We start from the raw sequence: 21,698 nt of genomic DNA on the forward strand, positions 1-21,698 counted from the left end.
GCAACTGGTTCAGCTGAAATGAATAAATAAATGAGAGCAAGACATTCCCTATGCAAGATGAGTTCAGACATTGCAAGCAGCCTGTGCAATGTCACTAGTTGCACTTGATGCAGTCTTTTTCCTTTTTCCTTGCTGCCAACAAAATGCATAAGCAGTACAGTCGAACCTCATCATAGCGAACAGGTAAAAACCGTAAAATAGTTCAATACGGCCAAAATTCAAAATAAGTAGAATCTTGATGATGCGAACACGGTTGATACGAATTCGCAAATTCCCCGGCCAGAGTGCGTTGCGCACAATGTCCAGAATTTCTGATGTTCTGAACACTATCCCTTGCCGCTACAAACAATATGAATTCCTGAGCTACGACCGCACCCTTGAGCACTAAGCACTGCCCGTACATCGTTGACGCTGCGATCGCTATTTGCGCTTTATACACAGGGAGCAGTGAGTGTGGTGCATGGCACGCATATCACCGACGTTGCAATCGCCAATCACACGGTATACACCACGAGTAGTGAGCTGTTTTTTGAGCGGCCGTAAATAAATCCTGTCAGCTGTAAACAGATTCGCGTGAATGCATTTCTCATACTTCTACTTATGAATTTTGTTTGTCTTTGATAATATGAAATTTCGTATGATACGAATTTTTTATGCGACCCCCTTAGATTCGTACTACGAATTTAATTTACTGTCAATTGTTATTGTGACTGTGCATTTTATGTTGCATCACCAAGCACTGTCTGCTTGGATGAAACTGTACAACCCACTCCTGTATAAGCCTGGAAACCAGCTGGGCTCACAGTGCTGTCAAATACATAAATAAATAATAAATAGAGCTTCGAATGTATAAAATTTTGCCCAAAACGCACGCAAAAGCAGCGCAATTTAATCAGTGAAGGGATGGCGACTAAGACAATCCTTACTAGACAGACAGAGAACCCTTTCCAAAGTTTTGACGATGTTTCGAAGGTGGTTGCGGTGATTCAGGAATCCGCAATAAACCGAGCGCCAGTTCAGTTGGCTTCCCCGCACAGCATCATCAGCATCCACAGGAAGCAGGCCACGCACTGGTGAGGGTGGCTTCCCGACATTATAGTGATTTCGCGTGGAAAATGCCCCTTCAAAGCAAAAGCTATCACAGTTTCCATCATCTCCCTGACAGCCGACAAGAGCCCAGCATGGTTACTGCAAGGCTATGACCGTCCATGGTGCTGCTTTTGGGGTGCTGTTGAGAGGTGTGAGATGGAGTGTACTGCAAGGCATGAAGGCTTGCCAACCGCCTGGCTATCAACGCTCTGCGCTGCTGTATGTTCTGAGGCCCTTTGGCTAGTGCGAGATATGAAGCCTAGTACAAAATAGAAGCGCCAAACTTGGTGGTAAAGCGTGCTGCGCCACTTGGGTAGTGTGGTAAAGTCTGCTGCCTGCCATAAGAGAGAGCATTGCTTGGCGCTGGGGAGTTCAATAATCTCTTTTGTAGTCAACCGCGTTCGATATACAAAGTAAAAATTGCACGTGTTTGACGTGTTTGTTAAAAATATTAAGGAAGAATTCGATATAGCCAAGAATTCGTAATAACCATGTTCGTTATATCGAGATTCGACTAGTAAAACATGATGCCAAGCAAGACTGCCCCAATGCTCCAAGAAAATAGACCGCATTATGTAAATTTTTTTTGGTTACTGGGGTTTAACTTCCCAAAGCAACTCAGGCTATGAGGGACGCCGTAGTAAAGGGCTCCGGAAATTTCAACCATCTTGGATTATTTTAACGTGCACTGTTTTCTGCATTACTGACAAATGGGCAGAAAACAAGAAGTAGTGCAAACTTAATGTACGCTCATGTGTCAGTGAGCTTTTCTGAAATGCTTCAAACATGGTACAGGACAGAAGTGTGGTTTCCTGGCAGTGTGCTAAAAAATACCAGAAACCCATACACTAAAGGACATGGCTCTTTTTTTCAAGTTAACAGATTTTGATATATTTATTTTGATATAGAAACCAATGTATAGTACTACTCCTTAAAAGAGTTTTTTTGCACGGTATAAAGAACTTTCCACTTTTCTGATATTACAATGTATGCAAAATCAAGTTAGGAAGAAAGGTTTACTATATATTAGTCCAAAAAAAAGGCTGATGCTTCTCTGTGAAAATCCAAGGTACTGAAGTAGCTACACTTTTTTAAAAAATGGCAAGCAACAATGCTTAATTTTTCACGGTAACTGTGGTGTGTGTAATTCTTTAACTACAGAGACTGGCTCGTAGCTTGCATATATCCAGGTTGACTGGAGGAAGATTTACCACCACCTACGAGTAGAACATGGGAAGCCATAAATTTCTCAAAAGAAAAAAAGAAAATTTTCATTTGTCAACAGATGCCAGGCCCAAAGAGTTTTTTGCAAACACATGGATATTGTTTTCCTACTGGAGTAAGCCTCAGTATTTCAGCTGCTTTGCTAAACGACTACAAAATTTGTTGCAAATGAATTAGGCAAAAGCCATTTTCAAATGGATCAGCCAGAACAGGCCACAAAATGCAATCCCAATGCAAGGTTTCAGTACAGACATGTTAGCGTATCAGGCACAAATTCCTTGCTAGTAGTTTCATGATGACCCCAGAACAAGTGCAGCTGCAGTGACACAGCAGCTAACACAAAGGGAAAATGGGGGGGGGGGGAGAATGTGCACACCTGCTGCTGCTGCTGCCACCACCCTGGGCAGGTGAGGGTCGCTTGACCTTGGGCCTCTTCTCACCATGACGGCTGCTGCCCACCAGGTTCTCGTAGATGCTGCTGAAGCTGGGTGTCGGGTTGCTGCTGCTGGCAAGCGATGAGGGCTGAAATGCAAGAACAGAGCTTCCCTGCTGAGCGACAAGGTTCAGAGCAACTGAAACCGGGCATTGCATTCACCAAATATGCAGGTGCTGATGTAGACCTATGAGCATCTCAAGACCTAACCCAAAAGATTTCACACACCCGAGAAAAAGCAAACCCAGATCAATGCCATCCTGAGAGTAAAATGCAAAAGTCATATACAGACTGACTGACCAACATGAAAGACAAAGCTTCGTGCCCATGCAGCATTTGAAATTGCATCCTCCCCATCCAAAACATGGCAATAATCCATTATGTCACAGCCCACGTTGCTTAGAAGTGCTTTTGAAAGTGTTAATATCCACAGCCGTGAATGCCTGTTTTGTTGATGAGTGGCACTGACGCCGCCGGCTACACTGGCTCCCTTTGGTAATAGGCAACCAGGTGTGTCATGAGTAACGCACAGCATCTACTTCATTCACGTTCAATTAAACGTTCCACTCTCACCTTGCCGGCAATCGGCACCAGTGGTTTATGCATGCCTGTCAAACAACCTCTGACGAATTCCCAGAAACCGGCTAGCTCACTAAAAATATTTCTGGGATGCCCCAATACCTTCCCCACGGCAACACTAAGTTAATAAATAATTTTCAAAAAAACAGTCGACAAACCTTGTCATCATGCAAATACCTTTTCTCACACCTTCTTTCCAAAATATGCAGTGGCAGGAAAAGTTTGGCTGCTTTACTAAGACAACCAGTGCTATGACTGTTTCAAGGAAAGATATGATGAAGCTCGACCGTGTTTAACAAGAGCTTCATCAGGGAGTTTTTTCCTTCCATGCTAAAGCTATACCTGGGTTGAGAGGCACACTGCAGGGGAAAGCTCTGTTTAAATTTTGAGCATGAAGAGTCCCTTGAGATGTACCGAAACCTCTAATACAGTAGAACCCCGTTCATACGTTTTTCACCGGACCGGGAAAAAAGAATGTAACAGCCGGGAAAACGCAACAGTGAGGAAAGCATGAAAAATTAACGAAAACAGTGCAGCTTTGACTTGAAATAATTTATTTCCGCAAAGTGACCTTACGACTTTACAAAATCGAGAATGGTGGATTGCAGTTTCTTTCGCTCGCTGGAAAGAACAACGCATTTCTCAATAGCCTGGAAGGCTGCATAGCTGTCAGCGTCGTTTTGCGGTGCGACGCACATACCTGCGGAGGAGGTCCAGAGCCGCGATGGCTTCTCCAAAAATCAGATCTGCCAACTTCCAGGAATCGTGCGGCTCGTCGTCATCGTCATCGCAGTCAGCGGCTTCACTCACAACCGAGTTCGCAATGATCTCGGCAATGCTTTGACATTCCGACGTCATGATGGCAGCATCCACGGTGACGTAGTCGCCGCATGCGATTCCCGTGGCACCAAGTGCAATTCATAGCCTCAGTTAGCTCTTGATCACGAGAGGCTGCTTACTACTCTTCATCTTCCATGGCAGTTTTCACTTCCATGCGAAAGCCACACCGCGCGCAGCAGTGCTGTGCAATTAACGCACTCACTGCAGTCCATGCTGAAGCGACGTAGTGCACAGCGTCAAGCACTGAAATGGTCGTGGGCTGCTCTCCACGCTGCTCCGCGTAGGCCACGCTGGCTGCCTGTCGACTGCGTTTAGTACGTCTAGCTCTTTCTCAAGGGGAAGCGCCTTCCACTTGCCCGATGCTATGATGCCATCAAAGCACGACAAAGATCGCGGCATCGTGGCTTACAACATGGTTTACAAGTTCGACGTTCCCGAGGCGAATAGCCATCTAGTGGCCACCTAGTGGCGGCCTCTCCAACTAGCGTGCAGCTTCTTGCAGCCAGCTCCGTAGCCAAGCCTAGTCAAGGCTCGCCAAAAATCAAAATGGCGGTTGGCTGGTTGACGCACATTGCCCGGGCGGGTTCGGGGTGCCCGGTTGCGATGAATCATGCGGGAATATTTCCTCGGCTACAACGTAACAGCGGGGTTCCCAATACATTGGATCCTATGTAAGTTATGCCGGGACCCGAGGAAAACTACGTAACAGCCGGGAAAACGCAGCAGTGAGGAACGTAACAGCGGGGTTCTACCGTATTTTGTTTCAAACCTGTGAATTCATGATAAGCACTAAAATGCCAGCCAGCACTGAGGCACCCAGGTGCAAATGCATTTCAATTAAGGCAGGGAGGAAATGGCTTTCAATCAAAGTAAGGACAGATGGCATATCTTCATGGATAATGTGGTACATAGAGGCACAGTAGAACAATACCCGAAAATCTCATTTAAAATGCACTCCCACGTGGGTCACATTGGGAACAAAACAGCTGTCATGCCTGTGGCTATGGCAAAACAGAAAATGCAGGAAAAGAGAGTAGTAGTCTCACAGGGGGTGACAGGGGCTCAGTCTTTGCCTGCAGCAAAGGTGTGGGCGGGGGTTGTTGCTGCTGCTGCAGTGTTTGCTGCTGTTGCTGCTGTGGCTGCTGCTGTGGCTGCTGCTGTTGCTGAGCGGCTGCAGCTTGCTGAGTGGTCGTGCTTTGCTGAACAGCTGCAGCCTGCTGAGTGGTTGTGGTTTGCTGAGCGGCTGCGGTCTGCTGTACAGCCACAGTCTGTTGAGCAGCTGCGGCTTGCTGAGCGGCTGCGGCTTGCTGTGCGGCCTGCTGGGCCTTGGCCTCCTTGGTGCTGCCCAGCGGGCGACCCCGCTTGCGCTGCCGCTCCCCAAACACGGGGCTCCCAGTCTGCACCACTGTTGCCTCGGTGAAGTTGGCCGTTGTGAACTTGCCTGGCAGCTGCTGGCAAGGTGGACACAATGGCACTCGGTCAGACAACTCTGCTCCAGAAATGCAGACTTCAGCACACCACACATAGTGCGCCCGGAGATGACACGGGGCACTACGCGTCTGCTTGGCAGTCAGTGTGAGGCACAGTGTCAACAAATGGGTTCATGCTTAACTTGTTGCTTTCTGCCAATGTGCACATGCTACAATGGGTAGTAGTGTTCATTCTCTCTATCTGGGGGACTCCTGGCTGCACATGCCTTCCATTCCAAAGATTTCTTTTTCTGGCACGCCTTTTCATTGTCAAAGAAGAGCCAAGAAGACAAAGATGAAGAAGAGACCAAAATGACACAGAAGTGTAAGCAGCCCGTCCGAACTGTTGCCAAGAAAAGAAGTAGCTCTTTTGGATGACATGCAGCCAGTATGTTTGATTTTTTTGTTCAATACATTTTTGTTAAAATTTCTTAGTAAAATTTGGTTGCGTATAAGAACCAGTGCTGTTTCGGTTTCACTTCATCTTTACCTTTTTAGCTATGAATGCAAACCAACTATTCCAGCTATCCACTTTAGTTCTGCTTTTTATTTTCTTGCACCCACACATGCGCACAGAACACAACAGAGTTTTGTTCCCAGTTAGCACTCTTGTATGCCTATTATTTCCTGCGTCCCGCTTCTCTTTCAAGTTAAGTTACGCCAGAGGAGCAGCTCACAGGCAGTGGGGTGCTGGGAGTCCCAGTGCTTGGCGAGGGCGACGACCCCCCGGATGTGGCACCATTGCGTGGCTCTGTGGCATCGCTGCTCGCACCACCATCCGAGGACACCTGGCCATTGCATGGCGGCCGAATAGGGCCACGCCGCTCCGAGCAGCCCCCTTTGATACGGGCTCGAGCAGGCTTGCGCTCGGGGCTGCTCTCATGTGAACCACACTCAGCTGGGATTGGCTTGAAGGCTGGGATGATCTTGATGTTGCTGTCCCGCTTCTGGCAACACATGACACAAAGCACCGAGGCCATGCTGTCAGTCAAACAGGGGAGGAAGGGCTCAGAGGAGAGCGTACAAGAGCACACACTACCAAACATGTTATCTCTGCTAAGGGTTCTGAAAACAGGTAATGAAAGACCCAAGGAATGCCCACTGTATGGCCTTTCTTTTTGGTGTTCAGCAAAAGCGCGCCAGTTGCTGCCCTGACCAATACATCACAAACGCCTGGCAGTAGGAGCTTACCAGTGATCAGCCATGAAAGTCTCAAAGCCATAACCAACTGTTTGCTCAAAGGAAAGCATGCTATTTTCATTTCTATGCAACAGAACTTGTGTATCCACCTGAGTAACTAAAGGTAGATGCTGGCTTAAGGAGCTATGCACCCGCACTCTTTCAATCACACGTCTGGAAGCAAGGGCCAAGAAAAGAAGTTTCCTGGGGAAATTTTCATTGTTGCAGTAGATCCTTACGCTTCAGAGCCCCTGTTTATGCATTGCCCCAATGATTTCATGCAGTGGCTAGTGCAGAAGCTCAGTTCAAGGAAAGTGATGTCCAACCTTACACTCACTGAACAGCGGAACCAGCTTATAGCAGATGACAGCAACTACTGCACTGGGTGATGAAAAAAAAAAAGCCTGCATACAGCTGCACGCATTTCAGTGACATTACGCATGCACTGGCCAGCAAAAACCACACGAAGCACCCAAAGGCACCTTAAGGACAAGCTTATAAAACCCTTGTTTCCATTGAAAGCAGCCATGCTACCATCAGAAACACTGGACAACTTCATTTTGGCTTTATAGTGTGCCTCTTAATTATGGCTCAACTAACCAACTCAAGGCAACCATGAGTGTACCACCAAAGTTTGCAGGCACCATGGCCCCCGCAAAAAAGAGTGTGCATGCACAATGAGAGCAGCAAGGTTGCCCTATTCGTGTGTGGGCACCCACCAGCTTCTGGTAGTGGTAGGGACAGTATCCACAGTACTTGACATTGTCCATGTAGTTGCCAGCTTCTTCACAGAGCAGTCCCGCTGCCTGCGCACTGCATGGGCAAGAAATTTGCACCCAGTCACAATGGTGGACCACTTGGCACTCCTTGCTGATGGCACAGCCACCAATCCAACTAGCGCGAGCTGCAGCATGAAACATGCAGGGCACAACAAATGCACACCAATCGTGCGTGTACATTGAAATTTCATCTTGTTGTCGCTACTTACAGCTGGCTCTAAGCACAATGCAACTGATGAACTGACAACCCCAAAGCAACAATTTAAGCGAATGTAAGGCAGCAGTGGAGGATGTGAAATTAATTTAACGCATGAGCATCCTACTCTGAGGCCACGTGACATAGGCTACACGTGCCTTTCGTTTTGGCCGGTGCTTGTGCTGTCCGCACCTTCTGCCCAGCCCCCAGCAGTTTCCTGTCAATAAACTGACCACTTGATGGCCTTTACAGTTGAACCTCGATTAACGAACCTCAATTTAACTTTGTGACTGCAGAAATCTCGACTTAATGAAATTCATGATTTAACAAATTTTTCTAGAGCAAGTATGCAAGGTTCAATTGTAACGTGTCATTTATGTGGTAAGGCCTAAAAATAGGGGTGTTTTTACATTTCGTCTCTAAGCGAGATGCTTCAAAGGTTTCCCAACCATTTTTTGCATAATAAAGCACGGGGTTTAACATCCCGAAGCTGCCCATGAGCTACGAATGGCACCATAATGCAAGGCTCTAGATTCATTTCAACCAATGAGGTTTTTGCATGCACCGACGCTGCAGGGCACACAAGTCTTTGCATTTCGTGCCCACTGCAGTGTGGTAGCCTTGGCCAGGATTTAATCCGCAAACCCTGGGTTCAGCAGCCAAACGCCACGGCCACTCAGATATCACTGGCAGGTCCTCAGATAACTCTCGCTTGGGGGGATGAGGGTCTTGAAAACTTTTTTTTTTTATTTGTTAACATATCTTTCTGAAACTTAGCACCTGGGTGTATCATTGAATGCTGATTTCGAATATGCATTTAGATTTCAAATATCTCAGCTGGAAGGAAATATATGGCAAAATAAAATATCCTAATTAGGTCATTTCTTACGGGCCTTTTTAGTAATTTATTAGTTAAATAAACATTTTTGAAGAATAAGCAGACATTTGCAAAGGCCCAAAGCACATCCTAAAGCTAACAAAATTTCTACAAACTAATTTTGTTGATCATAAATAAACAACAAAGTTTGAAAGAAAAAATGACGTGGCAGTAATTAGCCCTCACTTGGCCTAACTGCTCATATATCATGTTTAAAGGAAAAAAAAGCTTTAGGATGTGCTGTGGGCCTTTGCAAATGTCTGCTTATTCTTAGAAATCATTCTTTAACTGATAAATTACTATAAAGACCCGTAAGAAATTACCTAATTTGAAAGTTATTTTGCGATAAATTTTCTTCCAGGTGAGATATTTGAAATCTAAATGCATATTTGAAATCAGCATTCTATGATACACTTGTGTGCTAAGTTTGAGCAAGTTATGTCGAAAAATAAAAAACAAGTTTTCAAGACCCTCATCCCCCCTTAGCAATAGGCACAAGTGCAGGCCTACGCACCATGTCACGTGGAAGTACTGCTTGCACCCAGACTTGTTGCACTGCATGCAGGCCCCGATGGATGCCCTGCTATCGTGGTGCTGCTGTTCGCAGATGAAGCAACTCTGCAAAGAGAGAACCCACCCTTCCTGCAACAGGCTGACCAGGCCAGACAGCACTTCATGGAGAATACTGAGACCACAGCGGTCTGGTGTAGCAAGCCGAGTTACACTACGCAGACAGCTCTGCAACACGCTGCAATAATTAAAGAGACCACAATAAAGGAGACCCCACTAGAAGCCAGTGCACGTAACAGAATTCAGAGGATTTCAGACATACAATAAGTCAATAACAATTTGGAGTTCCAGCAAAAGAAACCCCACATTTTCACCGAAGCTGGGAAGACAGGTCTGAGAAAGTTGCATAACAAACTGACTTTCACTTCACACAAAGAAGTGCATGGGCTTTGCATGCCGTACAAAGTAGGAGGGGTATTTACGAATTACATACTCAAACAGAGCAGTCACATAAAAGCATTTCTGGTGATGACAAGGACTAGAGCTCCGCCTAGAGGATTTGCATTCAGGTTCAATGCCTGATTGTTCGTCACCAATGCCAGTTTGCTCTGAATTCCTAAGGCAATGGTTTGGGCTACTTGGTGAGGCATAATAAAGTGCACAAAGCAGAAGGAACAAGATGAGATGAAAGGCAGAAAATGCATCGGTCTTGCCCCATGCAGTCTCATCGTGTGTTTTTTCCCGCCTCTCACACTGCCGATCGTTTAGCTTTTTTCTTTCTTGTGCACAGTTCTTTTCATCAAATTTCCTGTCTCTTGTATACTACATGTGAAACAGAAGTCAGTTGCTGCTCAGTGCTCGCCATATTCCTGTTCGTGTCCTCTTCCCACTGTTTTGTGCATCCCTTATCCCGTACCCCTGTTCCATATACCTGCCAGCACCTTAAACCTATATTCAAATCATTCAATTGGAATAATGGTGGAAAACGCCACATTCTGAGCAGTATGGCTGCTTCTGAGCAAGTAAAGCTGTACAAGCAGTATCCATAACTTTCGCTTCTGCCATGGCCACGAAGATTCACTGCTTTCGGGGTTTCCTGAAGTTACTGGGCATGCTGTGAATGATTGTAGCATGATGCAGTGCAGCAGACACAGTTATCTGCAAGACGGACCGGGGCCCACCCTGGCACTGCACTGCAAAGTAGCATGAAATGCTGCAGAAGAGCAATTGATTTTTTTTTTTGCTGACCGCAAAGTTTCGCATGCATGAAGAATTCTGAAAAACTTTGAATACTTGTTTCTGACATAGTAACGTCTAAAAGGCATACTCTAGATTTCTTGTTCTTCTATTTTGCAACCAGATATGTTTGATATTTTGGCGAGTTTTTGTGCATGACTCAAATTTTGCCCATCAAATATTTTTTCTTCTTTCGTAAGCAAGATATACTGTTTTTCTTTTCTATCACTGAAAAGATAATCCTGCTAACTACACTACGCTGTGCTGCAATAAAGAAAAATTTTTAAATCCATGAAAAAAGAAATTTTATGCACACCACTGTGAAATTGCCTCTTTACTCATAGTAAGGAAACAGTTAAGGGTTAGGGCACTCATCTCAGGAGTTACATTCAATGCCATCTCGCTATTCCCTGTCCAGTTCAGTCTCCTCACTTCAATCTGTCTTTCAAGCTGTTTCCCATCTTGGTCCCTGCCCTCATGGACCTGGACTAAAGAAGTTCCAAGATCCAGAGCCAAAACAGACTGACTTGTAACACGGTTCCCCAAGCAAACCAACAGCAAGAAATCTGTCCCCCATTCTCTTGTAACAGTGGTAGCTGTTGGGATGAGGTTCCGGGTTTTGCCTGGAAGCGTGTCACAAATATGAAGCTTCGTGGAGCGGCAGCTATGAGCTCACTGCTGTAGCAGCAAAGGTAGATTCACGTGGCCACAACAAGGCGCATTAGTGTTGCGTGACGTCAGATCTACCAATATATAACGCGGCTGCCACAGGGTTTGCATCATTCTCTCTCGCCGCGAAAGAAGACAGAGCTACGCTGTTGGATAAGTCCGCTTTTCATCGTTTCATCGTACATGCGATCAAGAGTGCATACGTTTAACCTGCAAGAATCTGGAACAACATGCCGCAGAATTCGAGCAGGAACAGCACACCGCACGGGCCCAGTAAAAACCGCAAGGTAAACCACAAGATAAAAAAGTGAATTTTTGGTCAAACAGGGTGGTGGATGGGCACACACCTTACTGAAGCGGTCCTGCGGCACCAGCTGCAACACAATGGGCTCCATGGTGGTCACGTTGCCAAAGCGCACCTCTGGGATGTACAAGGCACAAACAACGTGTGCCCAGCCTGCAAGGAGAGCCAAGAACGCCACCATTCCAGCACAGCTTCTCTCTCCCTCCTAAACTAGAGTCCAAGCCACAATAACCGAACTTGCTGGGGAGCACAAATGCACTTAATCAGTGAAAAAAAAACCTACCAGGCTTAAGGTATGTCAACACATTTGAAAAAGCGTTTTTTTTTGTAAAAATGACATTTTTTCTTTTTTATATTTTGGGAACCCCCAAGCATTCAAAAATGTTTTGCAGCAAGAATAATGTTCGTATCTTATTTTGTTAAAAAGTTATAGCCAACTTTCGAACAGGTGGTGGGCAGTTCTGAAACCGAAACTGATGTGGTTTGGTAACAGAAAATGATAACTCAGCGATAATCAATGGCGTATATTGAAAACTTTTTGTTTTGTTTTAGTTTGATATGTAAAAGATTATTCAAAGGCAATTTGTAAGGCTTCCTTTTTTTTAAATATTGATTTAAATTTCCGCAAGCGGGATGCATGACGCTACAAGCGTCTCAGTTGTTTGCTTTGCGGGCGCTTCGCGCTATCGCTTTGAATGCTACCGGATTCGTCCTTTAGTGATGGCAGCAGAAGTACAGCAGATATTTTGAGGGAAGCAGGCATTGAATCTGGCCACCACAGTCTCGTAGCATGTTGCACCAGTGACCAGTACCGTGTGATGGAGGCCCAGCGTCAATCAACAGGTGAGGCAAAACGTCTCCGCAAAAAAAGACGGGCAGCAACAAATGCCAAAAGAGAGCTCGTGTCAGCTAAGGAGGGCCCTAGCTATGAACCTGGAGGATTTTAACTTCCTAGGGCATGATGATCTCGTTTCTACAAGGATTGAAAAACTTTAATCTTGTTTTTCTCTAAACTTTATTTCTTGTATTTTCGTGTTGCGCAAACAGTGATAACTTCAAAATGAATGAATATTTTTCAATGAAACTTTGCATGCTCGTTCCTTTGTTATTAGCCTGTGCAATGAACTAGGATAAATAAAATCGAATGGTGAGTTTTGATATAATGAAGTTTTATGTCAAGGAATGCAGGCAAAAATGACACATTTTTTTGTTTTCTTTGGCATTTTTGCTATAACATTTTTCCCAATTATCGGATGGCAAAGATCCTAGTTGGTTGCACAGTACGGTTAGTTGGCTAACTCTGTGCCAAAAAGTTTACAATTCCTGCTCTCCATTCGCTAGTTATGAATGTTTGCATAATAGCCAAGTTTGGGCAATTTCTTCTGAATAATAAATGCCAGCATGGATTTTTTCACTTTTTTTTTGCTTTTGAATATCACACAAACCGGTGTTTTATAAGGTAAATGTGAAATAAAGATTTAATAGTCAAAATTTAAAAAATTTTTGAAAAAGGTGGTGACATACCTTAAGCACTCAAATATGTTAACACAGGGGAACAGCCTTTGTTTTGTAAAATGAAGCAGAGGAATTCTAGTTCATAACATAAATCATAAAAAAAAAATATTCTCATCCCCGTCAAAGTGTCAAACCCTAAAGGTTAAGAAAATCCGGAGGACTGATTTCATGGACAGAAAAGATATTTGTAACTAGTGATACATTGTATTTCAAAATGCAAGTTGAAATATCAAAGTACTCAAAAAAAACCTAGAGAAAGAGGAAAACTCTTTCTAACCACATGCCACAGTGACAGCTCTTAGTGATATGACAAAATGTGCCAGTTAGTTCAAGCACAATTAAAAATTTAGATGACAGTTAATGCACTGTAAATTGCCATGGATAAGTCTACGTTTTTCAAAAAACAGCCACCTGAAATTGGGGGATCAACCAATGTGCAGAGTGGACGCATTTGCGGAGTGTAAGGTGGCTTCGCCCGAGCTGCGATTAGCGAGCACATTAATAATTGTTTTTTTTGGGGGGGGGGGGAGGAAATGGCGCAGTATCTGTCTCACATATCTCTGTGGACACCTGAACCGCGCCGTAAGGGAAAGGATAAAGGAGGGAGTGACAGAAGAGCCACTGCCTGGTTCGGGCAGAATGCATACAGCTCCAGGTGTCAAAAAAGAAAAAGATTGACTGTCAATTTGTGTAGTTATGCTAAATGCAAATTAGAGGCGCACTAGTACTTCAGTTTTCACTTGGCGTTCGGATACATTGCTCAAGAATGGAAGTTGTTCGGATAGAGATAATGGTTTAATGCCTATATAGGCGGAATTGGTCATTCTCTACTTTACATTTATAGATCCCTAGGAGTCCTCTTACCACACCTGGCGCAGTGGTGCAAAGGTTAAGCGATGCACCACTGCCCTGCGATGGTAGGTGCAGCCACCGGTGGGGCTTGTGAGACTCAGGTTGCCTCATCCCAAGTAACCTCTCACGACCAATCATTAATTGAACTGCCACATGCCACGGTGTGCAGTTTGCTCACAGTCTGGCGGGCAGGTAACGTGACCTAGGTTGCCTACCTGCCACCTAGGAGAGCCACCTAGGAAGAGGCTTCGGAAGTGCGCCTGCACTTAAGCCCATACACAGCAATTTCCACAATCTTTGTCTGAAGCCTGCTTGACCTTGTGGCAACCGGTCCCAATGCTCAAATTTTTAGCATCTCTGTACGTGTTTTTTCTTTTGTCAGCCTCCATTCATCATTCTTAAAAAAGCGCAAAAAAGACATGGTCGCAGAGAAGAGACGCGAGATAGACACAGAAGAGACGTGAGACGGACAAAAAGAAAGGACGTGTACATCTCTTCGCTGAGTCCATGTCTTTTTCGCACAGTTTTAAGGATGATCTGTCACCGACACATCCAAGCTTCCTATACTGACTCCTCTCGTCACCAAACCAAATCCTCAAAAAAAAAAAAAAAGAGCATTACCAAACTGCACAAGATTCGTTCATGTGTGCCAGCTACTTCCTGGAAGCTGGATAATGTGCATTCACTGCTGTATGGACAACCTCACTAGTTTTCTGTCAGCCTCTTCGTTTGCACCGATGGCACACTACACAAAAGGCCTACCACAGGCCTTAAGCCTGTTTCACATGCAAGCGAAAATGCTAGCGAATCCTGCTGCCGCAGCGGAAAAACCTGTTTTGAGTCGTCGCTGCGAGCGATGAGCGGCGAGGTTTCAACAAGTTGGAAATTTTCACTGCGACGCGCCGCTCAATCGCTCAGTCACTTGCATGTGAACTGGCCTTTACACATATTTCTCTCTTTTTTTTTTTTCAGACAAGCTCAAACTATTTCTGCCAACAGTAGTTGCCTACAGCTAGTAGACCTCTAAAGTAAAATCTGTTCGATTTGGCTGCACTAGCTGCACCTGTTCCAAGTAATGCAGCACTTCTGCATTAGCTTTGTCAGTGCAGCATGCACCTGCTACAGCACTGCATTCATTTTGTAAAAGCACATGCCTAGTGCATCCCAAGTTCTGGCTAGCTTGCACTCTACAAAGTGTAAGTGCAGCTGTAGTGCAGCAATATGGCGGCGCCAATATGTAGCTCAGAGAAGATATGATGGCATTCTTGATGAAGTGGCGGCAGTTATTTGTGGTGTCAGAACTGTAAACCTGAACAGTGAAATAGAGCCCCATGGGCGACATATCGGTGCATATTCATAAATCATGTGTAAGGTTGGTTGGTTTATAGGGTTTAACGTCCCAAAGCGACTAAGGCTATGAGAAACGCCGTAGTGGAGGGCTCCGGAAATTTTGACCAACTCAGGTTATTTAACGTGCACATCATCATGTGTGTGTGTGTGTATCATCATAATCATGTGTAAGTTACATGCATATGCAAAGACTTTGTTTCAGGGGGGCTGGTTCTTAATAAATCTAATATTTGAAATTCTTCACGCGGTTAGCGATGTCAGCGGCCATTGATGTGGACGGCATGGAGCTAGCTGCCAAGGAGAGCAAGACAACCAGGCCCACACCTGGCCATAGGTCTGGGAAGCAGGCAATACCAAGTTGCACAGCTGTGGAACTTTGCGGAACTGGTGCAGCAAGTGCAACCAAATCTAACAGACCTAAAGTGACATATGTTCCCACAGTCAGTTCAAAGCCACGTAAGCAGAAACCGCAGCCGAGTAAGTAACCCTCACCTCCATTGTCAGTTCTCTTGAGTGCCCCATCCCTCGACGGACACAGCTCACACCGCTGCAGATGGCACATGACAAGATGTCAGCACACGCTACCAGTTGTCACGAAGCCTTTACAACTACCACAATGCATGCACAGAAAGGGACATGTGGTTTCAAGCACTCTATGGCCGTTGCAAAATCCTCTTCGCTCATCCAGAATAGTATAGCTCACCTAGGTTCGTCTCACAGTAAAGTTGCAGCTTAGTATCTAGTACTTGTGCAGTTCACATCATAAATGCACAAGAGCAGCTGGTCCATAGAAGGATTGATCCAATATAACCCATGACTAGGAGTAGCGAGGTGATCATGCAGTTCAGGCAAAAGCACCTTCAATTCATAATACACTACGTGTAATAGCATACAATTCTACCACTGTGACAGGTCACAGTTTTAGTCTCTGCATTACCGTAAACTGTCCATTAGGGCCCTGAATGCTTCAATCAAATGGAAGCGCACATAAGCAAAGGCCCTATGTTTGCTCACAGTCACTGCTGTTTAACACATCTGCACCATGTTAGTTGGCCTTCTGTCTGATGCATCTTTCTTTTCTTTCCTTTTGCTTTTATGAAAAAGAAAGTTCATGTACAAACATTGCCCCTGCTCTTCATTAAAACTATGACACATGTCTTGCTTCTCTCTAGTGGCGACCCTTCTTTTTCTCATGCGCGACCATAAAGCTCTCGTTACAGCATATGGTGAGGGTCTGGATCTAGCACTGCTGGCATCTGGTGTGTTTTGAGTTCCTGACAAGAAATGCTGAAGGCATTGTAAAAAAAAAGGCACTAGCCTTCAAATTACAGCCTAACAGACTTTCCTTAAATTTGAAGAAGCTGTGTTTCTGCAGTTTAATTGCAGCCAAAAATGAATTAAACAATAGCAGTCAGTTCTTTCAGTCTTGATATCTAGATTCGTCAACAAAGCACCCTGTGTCTTCGTATATGACCACGAGATGGCACTAGTGACACAGAAGTCACTACATTTGAACACAGAATAAGATGCTATGGTACACACATGGACACCCAAGGTGTATAGAAATGATACTGTCTACACACTGTGTGGCACGTGCACAAGCTGTCATTTGTCCTGCTGAGCACACGTGCACAACTGCATCTATTCGCCAGTACCTCTAACCTGTGACTAGGCTAGCTCTGAACCTGTATTCCAAGTCAATCATTGGTTTAACCACTTCCTGCCCACCAGCATGCAACAAGCACACCTGGAGTGTGCTAGCACAACAAGCAGACTGGTTCTCAACAACAAATCACCTTGTCCATCCATAGGCCGTCAAGCATTCAACAGACAGCTTGGGTACCAATTGGAAAACAGTGCTAGTTGCCTTCCAGCCTGACACCAGTCCGTTTGCGGAAGTGTTGCGCCACACAAAGGCGAATTCTTGACCCGCCTCGAGGCTTGGGAGTGGCGGAAAGTGCGCAAGATGTCTTGCAGCCAATTCACTGAACGGTACTGGCAAAGCAGGAAGGCAATGGTGGCAGATCGAAAGGCAGGAAATGGTCAACTTGGAATGCAGGCCCCTGCGTCACCTACAGCAGCTGGAACAGGATGGCATGACAGTTCCTCGCATGCACACGTGCAGCAGAGAAGGGAAAATGTTGGGGCATGAACACTGCTCCTCACGGTAACACCCTCACAGTTCACACCCAGATTCAACCCTTTTCGTAGCACGACTTAGTATATATATTGATATATACTGATATATATATATTGATATATATCTTATATATATTGCTTGATATATATTGGCTCTTGATTGCGGACTGCTGATAATTACACGATATATTCAGGCTATGTTGGCGGCATTTTCTGTATGCATCCCGACGCTCGTCACTCACCACACATTCTGAACATTTTGGGCACCAGCAGAGATGCAAGGTTAGCCCTTCATGCAACAGCTGCTTCTGAGCATTCATTCAGTGAACTTTTGCACTCTAGATGCAAGTGCAATATGACAACATTTAGTTACCCAAAACATGCAAACCCATCGTCTGGACAGTCTCAAAACACGAGAAATAACAATATCAAAGAAGTCACACCAAATGGAACTACTTATGCAGTCCTACATGTCTCTACAGTGCTGTGCACTTTTCTTCTATCTGGATGAGCGGTTTTTGAGACTACAGGTAGCCACTTCCTGACGATTTCAACAACGGTTTGATAATATGAGCAAAAAAATTTTACTCACAACACGAGCGCATCTCTCCTGTGACTCGCACTTCCGGCAGAACCAAGGCCCAGTGGGTACTTGGACAATCCCATAGCAGGCTGCAAAGAGATGGAGGCCTCATGAGTAAAACCAGTTAACTGACCCAAATGACATCTGGAGGCTATGCTGAGTAGAAGATAGCTACTGAAATTAATGCATAACCTACAATCTACCCAAAGCCCAAATAATACACGCAAATACAGTAACCCCCAAATAGCTGCACTAAAGACTAAATGCCCAAACTGTACAGGTGCAAAGATTTAAAGAACGTTGGGAAAGAATTACATCCAGCAGGGCCACATCACCAGGCACAACTGTCACAACTGTCACAACAATACAACAACAAATATACAACTGTCACAGGCACTACACAGGGCCACCTAAGGCCAAAAGTAAATGATTGCATTCATGGCCATCTCAGCAGATTTTAGGTAGAATGGTGCACTGACTGGAGGCAATAACCCCTTCAGTGGTGGCGTCCACATTTGTGCATGCAAACTTCTTGCAACTCTCGGTGCTTCTAAAATGTATTTTGGTGTATCGAGGCGCTCCATGGATATTCATAGACACATCTCAAGTAGATCACTAAGGTCATTGCACTTTAGGAATGAGAAGCTTCAACACAAACATTTGATCATGACAGATGCCTCCACTTCTACGGGCCTGCACATGAGCAGTTCCGAAAAACTTATTGCCATCATACCCTTTCAGTAGTATATATAATCACTGTCACTAATTAATATAACTATGAAATTTTCGTTGGATATTACTTAAACTCGCAATGCATCAGTGCGACGAGACTGGTGTGATGAAGGAAAAAATTGTATGCACAAATGTTCCCAGCGTGCCTGAACGCCCACAATCTCAGTTAACCTATACAAATTACTTCCACAAATTCTGCAATAGCGACTTGAAACGCGTGTTTTGCGAGTTATAGGTCTTCAACATCACTTACGCTCAATCAGAAAATCGACCATATCATCAGCAGACGAATTTTTGCTCACATGGCATCGACGACTATAAATGTCAGGAGCATGTACAAAGTAAGAGGTATAGCAAGTGTCAGAAACAGCATGTCGAAAACGACTGCCTGGAGGCCACTGCTTGATTACACCTGCGTCATGGGGGTGTGGAAATCTTGATTTTTTAATCTCCTTGCATCCTTTGAAAGCCAACACGAAGAAGTGGCCACTGCATCATTTTTGCTGTTTGGAAATCCTTGTGTACAGTCAGGCCGGAATGAAACGCGAACAGAGCATGTCAAGAAAACAAAATATTTTACCTGCCTACTTTCAGCTGAAGTGTACAACTAGCCTGATTCATGTGTCTGGGGTAAAGGGCCTACTGAAATGCATAATCGAAAATAGGTTGTAAAGGAATATCTCGTTGCAAAGCAGAAATGTATGACATATGCGTGTTCGCGTTTCATTCCGGCCTGACTGTACATATGTGGCAAAAGAGGGCAACTTCAAGAAGGTCTTGAAACATGCCATGGCCTTTCAGTCATACATAGCCCGCTGCTTCGTTGCAATTAAAAAGCGCTGCAGCTAAAGGAGTGCAGCTAAAGGAGTGCAGCTGAGCAGTACTCCGCTGAGTAAAGCACATAACTCTGCACTATTGCCCGCCAACTCTACAAAATATGATGGACTCAACCAATGGCCAAGACATCTCCAAGAACTTTTTCCGACTGTGCAGGAAAAACAGCTGCACTTCAAAGTCCAGAGCTCCATGTAAGAAGTGGGAGGTAGTCTTTCTTTGTTGGGCGCAATGACTGCTTTCAAGAATTTTGAAGTAAATGTGATTCTGGGCTCTGTGAGCCCTAGTCTTCAAACTGTAGTGCGTAGCAGCTAACTACTCAAAGGAATCGATTTTTTCAACTGTGAAGCTCGATACAATGCCAAAGTTGTAAGGTTGCCATTGTAAGGGTGTCCACAAATGTGCACGCGACCCAATTTTTTTTTTTTTAATGGGCAATAAAATCGATTCCGTTCATTGCAATGTGTTGTAATAACTAACACTTACATGGGCTCATGAAATTCAAAATTTCCTTCGCCGTATTTCGTAACTTGAGCTCGAAGGGGACATCACAGATACTGCTTCCCGGGCACTTCGAATTCCCGACTTGGGACACTTTCAACAAGTATTGCGCGAGTGAAGGTAGATCAAACTGCGTCCCACAGACTTTCGTCGGCAGAACGAAATCCCGCATACAAGACACCAGGGGGCTCGGAAAATGCACAACGTGAGGCCGCTGCAGAACCCCGCACAGATCTCGCAAAGCCGCTGCCAGCCAGCGACGCGTATCACATCGAAGTGCGCCAGCGCTGTGTTGCCCCAGTGAAGAAAGCAGAACCTGAGACAGACAAGCGGTCGCTTCTATTCTACAACAAAATGCTAGCAGAATTTGCAGCCGGCATCGCGGACGACGTTAGCTGAGTCTACCAGATATCGAGTCAATAAAAAGTGTCAAAAGTAGCGAAATGCATGAAGCGGGAGCCGTTCAATCACACGAGCAGCTGAACGGCACGCTGCTGCACACGTCTCCCGCGCGTCGAGCGGATGTCTGGAACGCAGCGCGCGGCACGGAATTTCCCTTACCATGAAACAGGAGACAAGCACGAAGGCTAGGGCAAGCGCTACTCATTCTGAGCATGGTAACAGAAGAAACGAGACCCAGGGGTGCCAATAAGCGGGAAAAGTGTGACGCGGCCACATACGGTGGTCAGGAATACGTTGAGCCCGCGATGCGAGAAGCGAAGAACGCGCAGAGTGCCCGAGACAGCGCGCACAGCTCTCGACTGAAGGTCTGCTCGCAGGGGCACAGATGCACTGGCGGAATAAAAGTGACCGGATGGTCCGCACTCCTCCCGAGGCCTGAACCTGACGCGTGCAGTTTCGCGGAGTTTATGGCGGCAACTGGACGTTCCCGACAATAGTTCGAGGGCCGCAGCACGGTTGCCGCCATAGCTAAGCGAGAGGAGCGCGCAGTCGGCGACCGCTCGACGTGCAGCCACGCTGGGCGCCCAAGCACAGAATGACCGCTCGGCAGAAGTGGGTCTCTACCTTGGTGGACGGCCACGGTGCAGCCCTGGCCGTCGCAGTACACCAGTGGGTTCTCGGCCCAGCCGCGCTCGTCGGAGCAGACGCAGCAGCCGCCCACCATTTCCTTCATGGTGCCGCCGCCGCGCCGGTCGGGGCCCGTGCGATCGCTTAGGGAGGCCGATCAGTCGTCCTCTTCATCGCTGCTGATCCATTCATCGAGGAACTCTTCACGGTGGGTCCTCTGGGACCAACCGTTCACCAAAGGCATGCACCCCCGCCACCACCTCGCAACCGATGCGCTTGTGCTTATTTTGTTTTACACACACGCTTTCATTAGGACCGCGCAGGTGGCCAGTCGAGTATCGGGCTCACGCCAACGTGAGCGCAGTTTTCAAGCGCGCACTCGCCGCGCCTACGCACGATCGGGATCTCAACAGACCTTTTTTTTTTTATTCGAGAAGTCTGCCATCGTTCAGATCAGATTTTATAATTACAGTTCCTTTTATAAGACTTATCAGACTTAGCTTGCGGTTTCCTCGATATTCCTCGAGTACTGAGTGATAGGAATTTAGAGGCGTCCTAACGAACGAACAGGTTGTCAAATTTCGGCCGAAAAATTAAAAAAAGAATGAAGAGGGCAGCTATGCTTGAGGGTTTGAGCGCGTCTACTTCAACGTAAATTGGTAAATTGGTTTTTGAGGAAAGGAATTAAATGGCGCAGTATCTGTCTCACATATCTCGGCGGATACCTGAACCGCGCCGTAAGGGTAGGGAAGAAGGTAGGAGTGAAAGAAGAAAGAAAG

The 21,698-nt window shown here is 45.7% G+C and overlaps 1 protein-coding gene across 7 annotated transcripts in view; it reads right to left on the reverse strand.

The window, feature by feature from the left end:
• LOC149341334 (uncharacterized) overlaps positions 1-21,232 on the reverse strand; it is a 52,537-nt gene extending 31,305 nt beyond the window's left edge. For 4 of the 7 annotated variants that reach the window (XM_089543371.1, XM_089543370.1, XM_089543368.1 and 1 more), the window contains exons 1-9: positions 20,917-21,232; positions 17,833-17,912; positions 15,594-15,648; positions 11,428-11,537; positions 9,180-9,283; positions 7,533-7,626; positions 6,312-6,581; positions 5,212-5,616; positions 2,690-2,835 (exon numbers count right to left, since the gene is read on the reverse strand). In XM_089543371.1, coding sequence (XP_089399497.1) covers positions 2,690-2,835; positions 5,212-5,616; positions 6,312-6,581; positions 7,533-7,626; positions 9,180-9,283; positions 11,428-11,537; positions 15,594-15,648; positions 17,833-17,912; positions 20,917-21,025 — 1,373 coding nt within the window. In that variant the 5' untranslated portion in view covers positions 21,026-21,232. Of the gene's footprint in view, positions 1-2,689; positions 2,836-5,211; positions 5,617-6,311; positions 6,582-7,532; positions 7,627-9,179; positions 9,284-11,427; positions 11,538-15,593; positions 15,649-16,897; positions 17,183-17,832; positions 17,913-20,916 lie in introns of all 7 variants that reach the window. The other 3 variants (XM_089543369.1, XM_089543367.1, XM_089543372.1) reach the window with 3 other exon arrangements.
• Between the last annotated feature and the right edge of the window lie 466 nt (positions 21,233-21,698).

The sequence above is a fragment of the Amblyomma mixtum genome, chromosome 5 (assembly GCF_055824585.1).
Source record: "Amblyomma mixtum isolate Tamu chromosome 5, ASM5582458v1, whole genome shotgun sequence".
Taxonomy (NCBI): Eukaryota; Metazoa; Arthropoda; class Arachnida; order Ixodida; family Ixodidae; genus Amblyomma; species Amblyomma mixtum.